The sequence below is a fragment of the Procambarus clarkii genome, chromosome 18 (genome assembly GCF_040958095.1).
Source record: "Procambarus clarkii isolate CNS0578487 chromosome 18, FALCON_Pclarkii_2.0, whole genome shotgun sequence".
NCBI lineage: Eukaryota > Metazoa > Arthropoda > Malacostraca > Decapoda > Cambaridae > Procambarus > Procambarus clarkii.
The window spans coordinates 15,496,238-15,503,915 of record NC_091167.1 but is presented as its reverse complement, the minus strand read 5'-3'; the positions used below and the strand labels follow the sequence as shown (position 1 = coordinate 15,503,915).

The 7,678-nt window shown below is 40.0% G+C and overlaps 1 protein-coding gene across 1 annotated transcript in view; it reads right to left on the bottom strand.

Moving 5' to 3' along the window:
- The window catches only part of LOC123754476 (ubiquitin thioesterase trabid), a gene marked incomplete in the record, with an annotated part of 72,226 nt that overhangs the window by 21,326 nt on the left and 43,222 nt on the right, over positions 1–7,678 (bottom strand). Inside the window, 1 exon segment of the mRNA XM_069326284.1 lies at positions 2,489–2,688. Within this exon segment, the coding sequence (XP_069182385.1) occupies positions 2,489–2,688 (200 nt within the window).

Sequence of the window (7,678 nt, the reverse complement as noted above, 5' to 3'; positions counted from 1 at the left end):
AATTTTTGTTTTAAAATAATATTTAATAGCCCCATAATTTAAAGCCAACCCGTTTTCGCAAATAATAAGCAATTGACTTATTAATATGTGCATAGGTGACATACTTAACATAATAGTTTCCCTTGAAAAGCTTCATAGAAACCGACCTTACCTAACCTACTTAGTATGTTAAGATAAGCATCTTATTGCTGCGTAATTACAATTATTACCTAACCTATACCTATAATAGGTTAAGTAACAATTGTAATTACGAAGCTATAAGATGCTTATTTTAACATACTAAGTAGCTTAGGTAAGGTCGGTGTTTTCTATGAAGCTTTTCAAGGGAAACTATTATGTTTATTATGTCACCTATGCACGCAACTAATAAGTCAATATTGACTTATTAAATTTGCGAGAACGGGTTGTTTAAAGCATAGCAATATTCCACACATTGAACTATATAAATTCCACAAATTACACACTTTTGATAATATTACAACAAAAAACCAGAGAAGAAATGAATGAGAAGCATCAAAATAATTTTGAAAAATTATATTTGCAGTAACTGCAGCCCCACAGGGTGGCGGGGCCGACTGACCCCGAGCACTCCATCACTCAGCGCCGGGGTGAGGGGGGGGGGGGAACGCAACACATAAAAACACAACACACACTCAACACAGCACCTATGAGGACGATAATGCTTTTAACCACTTAACTGCACCAACCGAGTATTTTCGGTCGGCGGGAAACTGCGCCAACCGAGAAAACCCTTTTTGATTTTTCAGTACCAATTCTAAATGAGTACGAAGTTGGTTGTGTACGAAATGGACTCTTAGACCTCCAGTGAGAGGCAGCCATCTTGGAAAAAATTCCCAGAATGACCTAGGGCTGCTGGATGGGTTAGTTCTGAGTGAGCAACCATGGGTGGCGCACACGCCTCTGGCTCCCAAACACCTGTCTGACACGGTATTGAAAGATAATGCTTTGTCGGTGAAATTCAAACCTTATTGTTTGAAGAACATAAGGGTCATAATATTGGTGATGCTAGGCACAATAAGGACCTAACACAAAAGTCGGATGCAAGTGATACAGCACCTATGAGGACGATACAGTGAGCGTATCCAGTTGTAGCTCTGAGTCACCCTTGCAATCCTATGCTATCTCCAATTTATTTAGATGATACATAGATGAATCGTTTTCTGTGTTCAATGATGATGCATCTGATACAAGTAGCATAGATGAACAGTGTTAGCCGCTTCCATGGTGGTTTTTTCCATAGATATTTTCAAGAATACCTGAATCTCTTCCTGACTGACAGACACTCTTTGAGGCAAGCTGAATCTCTTTTTGACTGATGGACACTCTTTGAGGCTAGCTGAATCTCTTCCTGTGTGGGACCATACAAAGCTATCTTTTCAAGACTACCTTACAAATTATCTTTTCCTATAATCTTTTCAATACTACCTTATGCTTTACAAGCTTGGCTACATACAACCTCTAAGTACTAAAACCAAGAGCGTACGTTAGTGCGTTATTTGCAAGCACACAGAATGAAGAAACAGGAAGCGAAAATTTATCTGTAACTGGTGCGATGAGAACGAAGTCGCGCTGTGCACCATGACTTCTTCGTTGATTATTACTCACTTCCGAAGTACCGAGTGTGTAATACAGTGTGTTACTGTGTAAATAGTGTGTGAAACTGTACACATTGTAATTTTAGTGAATTTTTAACAAGTAATATTGCAACAATAAACATTTATTGTGGACACATTACTGACACATGTATCACAGTTCCATGGAACATTATGAACGTTCTACTGCATACATATTGTAAAGGACACAAATATGCATCATATACGATAAAAAACAAACAAATAAAACCACATTGGAAATACATAAAACAAATAATTGAAAATATATTTGTGGCAACACCCGGTGCTTGAAAGACCCACGCGACCGTGTCTGGGCGATTCATGCACGAGCAACCAGGCCCTGATGACGTCACAGCACACCTTGTTCACGTCCACACAGCCAAAGTAAGTGGAATTTGGTATTTATTTTTACATAAGACATGTTCAGGGAAGGGAATTTATCATTTTACGAAGAAAAAAGAATTTTTGGGGAAAACTTTATTTCATGCACACGGGGAATTTCACAATAAACTTGGCGCAGCACAGTGGTTAAAGTAAAAATCAAGAGAATGAATTTAAAATTATACTGTATGTGATTTATATATAAAATGTCTACATTATACATTATACAGTACTGCAAAAGAAGTACAATTATAATCAGAAAATTACATGTTATATTTACTCACTATTAATTATATTAACTGGTTGACTGTATTGTCAGTTTAAATGACATTACAATAGGTTATTAGTACAAAATATGTATAAACTGGCACAAACCACTTTTAACTAACAATAAAAAGTAAAATATTGAAATGATGCATTAAATTTATCCTAGTCTTTCAACTCAACTGTTTCAACATACTGGTAAGACTAACCTGCTGGCAGGGAGAATGTTACAGATTCAGAGAGAAAATGACAGGGGAAAGCTCCTTTTCTTTGACGAATAGATGCAGACATGTGCCGACGAATATCAGTTGCCAGGTCTGGTGCTACATAAGGTGGAACGCGCTTCACTCCAGTCCCTCCTCCATCCATTCTTGACAATATTGTAGCCAGAAGATCTTCACGGCCAAACCTCAGGGGAAATTGGAAACATTTTTCAGCACATTAAGTCAAATTACAGTAGAGGGAATTGAAAATAAGGTCAATGTACAGTGCACCTTTTTTCATTCTGATACACTGTGGCAATGTACTACTACAAGCAGACACAATAACTGATATAAGTTTGGTCAGAAAATGCACCCTCAATGAGAATCAAACCATTTTGAAAGAACCCATGATGATAAAATACCAAGAACAATATTCAGCATCCACCTTAGCCCAATAAGCAAAGGAGATGAAAATGGATAAAAGAAAGCTCTACTAAATTTAATGAAGAGAGGATCAGCCAAAACTCAAGCAGGCATGGTTTACAGTTCAGTTGGTAGGAGACAATGGCATGATGCCCAAGGCAATGCCTCTCAAGCAATTATGACTAACAAAACATACAACTCAGCCCTCTGCCAAAGATGAGGCTTGAAGTGATTCCAAAAGCATTGCAAGAGCAAAGTGTGAGAGCTGGATCTCTCAGAGCACAAATTTATTGCTTGCATAAGTTCTTGCAAAGTCTAACTTTATTAGTTGACATCCAAAGTGTGTCAAGTTGAATGTCACTGGACTCGTTTTTACAATGAGGGAGTCCACAGAGGTCAATAGTTTTGACCTGGATCATCTAGTTTTGTTGCAATGTTGAGTACAGGGCCACAGTACCAGGTGAAAGGTACCCTTAGCCAAGGGGAGAAGTTTTAGCTACATGGTGGTTCAGGCTCCCCCCCCCCCCACAGAAACAGTTGGAAGCTGAGCACAACCCCTCATCCCACCTCTCATATGCAGTGTCGTCCTCTGGTGAGATGCTGTGGAACTAGTCATGACGTTACGCAGTGCTTACGTGCTGCTATCAATCAGATGATTTTCCAGAAAAAGGCAGGAGAGGCCAATAGCTTTGATTGGTCAACAGGTGATGACATCATGGAATCCTGGAGGTTCCTCGAGGTGTCCAGAGCTGGCATTCGGTCGAGGACACTCGTGAAGGAAGGGACCGTCTTCAGAGCTCAAAGACTGGCCTCTTTGTCTTAAGTCCTAAGTTCAAAATATACCCTAACACCATTAATACACCAAATCCGAATCACTGGGTATTACAGGTGTCAAAGCGATTATCTACATCGCACTGGAAGATTAACACTTTCGGCCGTCAGTGACGGCGTCCATAAATAACTATACAGATGTCCCGCGGGGACACATTTTGCATCCAAAATTTAAATATTTGTTAAAAATCCATTTTTTTCTAGATCATTATGGGACATGTTTTAAAATGTGAGCTAACGTTTTCCCATTTTTTGTGATGGCCCATGTGGCATCACGGCACCATCTCCCACACTAGAAGGACCTAGTCATTACAGGTCCTTCACTTCTAAATAAAGCACAAGGTGCATTAGATAAAGTAGCATCTGAATGCAGTGTTTTAGGGCTAAAAATATCTGCACAGAAGTCTAAGGCAATGAGACTAGGCGGCAACACTCCAGACAGGCACCTACGTATTCAAGACATTAACCTTCAGTGGGTTACACAATATCAATATCTCGGAGTGTGGATAGATTTTAAAATGACATTCAATAAGCAAATTCAATACTGTATCTAAAGAAGAAAGCAAAATCACGACTAAATATAATGAGAGCAATCACAGGGCCCCGTCTAGGAGCGGGACACAAAGTATTAAGAATGTTTTACATACACGCCGTTCGTTCCCGAGTTGATTATGCAGCGCCTGCCTTACTCACTCTTTCTCCTGGTCAGTGGGCAAACGTTGAGGTTCTTCAAAATGATGCATTGCGAATCATAACAAGAGCTCCCAGATGGACTAAAATACTGAACCTAAGACTAGAAACAAAGCTAACGTCGATTGAAATAAGGGTAAAAGGGATTGCTGCGTGCATGCTGACCAAGATATTGACTAGACCTAGAATCAGTTCACTTGAAGATATAATCACTGGAGCACTAACTCTGGACAGAAGAGCCTCCAATAGTAACAGGTGGACCCATTGTGCGATAAACACCATCAATACATTCGATATAGCAAACACAGTCACTGAGAGGGGTGTCAACGAAATACATACAGACTTTGTTATGCAAGCCCCTTGGGAATCTCTGCCAGCAGACTTTAAGATTATGGCTCTTGAAGGAAAGAACCAGACAAATCCTCATCTGCTACGTAACATTGCACAGATGCATATAGAAGCAAACATGGTATCCGACAGCTTCACTTACTTCACAGATGGATCAGTAGACCAGCAGGGACAAGAAACCGGAGCTGCAGTTAAAGCAGGAAACTCTGTAAATAGTTGGAGGCTCTCAAATGGGTGTTCGACTTTACAAACAGAGATGCTAGCCATTCAAAAGGCTTTGGAACATGCTCTTGCTGAACACCGACAACATGTTATCATACATACAGATTTGAGAACCGCCATTGAAACCTTGCAACAAGAACACATATGTGATAACATCCATCTGATCACAAATGTCATATCATTCATGCAAACACTCAAGCGACAAGGCCGACGGGTACTTATCAACTGGGTGCCAAGTCATGTGGGAATAATAGGAAATGACATTGCAGACGAAGCTGCAAAACTTGCTACTAAGAGGAAAATGTAGACATTTACATACCACAGAGTCTATCACAGATTAAGAAAGTAATTAGAAACAGAGCAATGCAAAAGATGTACAGTGACCACAACACTACAGTTGCAACATCAGGATCTGCAGGTTGGTACAAGAATTCAACCAACTACGAACCACTTAGTTTGATGAAAGGGAACAGTAGAGCAACAGAAGTGCATTTACATCGCATCAGGCTTGGATACCCATGTGCATGGGAAATAGGCTTACAGGTTCCGGAAGATGAGAGGAAATGTCAACACTGTGGAGAAATGCCCGACAGACCACTGGAACATTATCTAACACAGTGCACAGTTACAAACCCATTAAGATTTCAACTTAGATTCAACAGAGCAGAAGAAGTTGTTAAACACATATGGCAAAATCTTACTGAAGCGACCATATGAGTCATAAATACTCATACTCCGCCCAAGTAAAACAGAAACAAGCAACACTTAGTGGGCCAGCCAGAGGCTTAGGGCCCGCGCAGGAATATCCCTGCAAAAAAAAAAAAAAAAAAAAAATCTCCCACACTGTAGGCCCATTGTTATCGTGTCTACTCTTGTGACCACTGGGGCCTCCCCTCGCATCCAACACGTGTGCCCGTTCCGGCTATTTTTCCTCGCCTATTTTTCCTCAGCTATATTTCTTACTGCCTTTATAATACTCTACATTTACTCAAAGATGGATAGTGATCAAGAACTGAGCCATTCTAGGATGAAAGCAGGGCAAGAAACACGTCTGAGGGAGAAGCCAAGTAGTGTTTGCCAAAGTAAAGTGAAACTCACGCCAACAAAATTCCAGGTTTTAGTTGAAGAATTTTCTGATTTTCATCTCGATAGTGTCAAAAGTGACAGTGATGTAGATAGTAAGTTGGTTGAAACTAAAACAGCAGGTGATGATGAAATTGAAAGTGAGGGGAGTGATGATGATGATGTTGATACTGCCACACGTGCAGGGCCTACTCCAAAGTTTTTGACCTCACTCCGTCTATGTTGGTACATACAACTTTCAAGAACATGTTCCCTTTCCCTTTGCTCTTTATCCCCCCCCCCCCTTCCACTAATGATTTTGTTGCCTTGTTTTTATGTACCATTTCACCAGCTTTCCAGTCCCTGACACTTTGTAGAAAAAAGAATTTCTGCCTTCTTCATTTCTATCCCCATTTAGACGTTTTGCTTCAATGAGGTTCATTTTCAGCTTTTCTCTGTCTTCCTTTGAGAGGTCTTGTCTTATTGACCAAAGTTTGCCAACCTCATCACTGCCATTTCCTGGCATTTCTAAGCACTTCCATCATGTTTTTCATTCCATGTATGTGTGTGTAATTACCTAAGTGTAGTTACAGGATGAGAGCTACGCTCGTGGTGTCCCGTCTTCCCAGCACTCTTTGTCATATAATGCTTTGAAACTACTGACGGTCTTGGCCTCCACCACCACCTCACCTAACTTGTTCCAACCGTCTACCACTCTGTTAGTGAAAGTAAATTGTCTTATATTTCTTCGGCATCTGTGTTTAGCTAGTTTAAATCTATGACCTCTTGTTCTTGAATTTACAGGTCTCAGAAAATCTTCCCTATCGATTTTATAAATTCCTGTTACTATTTTGTACGTAGTGATCATATCACCTCTTTTTCTTCTGTCTTCCAGTTTTGGCATATTTAATGCCTCTAACCTCTCCTTGTAGCTCTTGCCCTTCAGTTCTGGGAGCCACTTAGTAGCATGTTTTTGCCCCTTTTCCAGTTTGTTGATGTGCTTCTTAAGATATGGGCACCACACAACCGCTGCATATTCTAGCTTTGGCCTAACAAAAGTTGTGAACAATTTCTTTAGTATATCGCCATCCATGTATTTAAAAGTAATTCTGAAGTTAGAAAGCATGGCATAGGCTCCTCGCACAATATTCTTGATGTGGTCCTCAGGTGACAGTTTTCTATCTAGAACCACCCCTAGATCTCTTTCTTTATCAGAATTCTTTAAAGATTTCTCACATAATATATAGGTTGTGTGGGGTCTATGTTCTCCTATTCCACATTCCATAACATGGCATTTATTAACATTAAATTCCATTTGCCAAGTGGCGCTCCATGTACTTATTTTGTCCAGGTCTTCTTGAAGGGCATGACAATCATCTAAGTTTCTTATCCTTCCTATTATCTTAACATCATCAGCAAACATGTTCATATAATTCTGTACTCCAACTGGTAGATCATTTATGTATTCAATAAACATCACTGGTGCAAGAACTGAACCCTGTGGTACTCCACTTGTGACATTTCTCCATTCCGATACATTGCCTCTGATTACTGCCCTCATTTTTCTATCAGTCAGAAAATTTTTCATCCATGTTAGAAGCTTACCTGTCACCCCTCCAA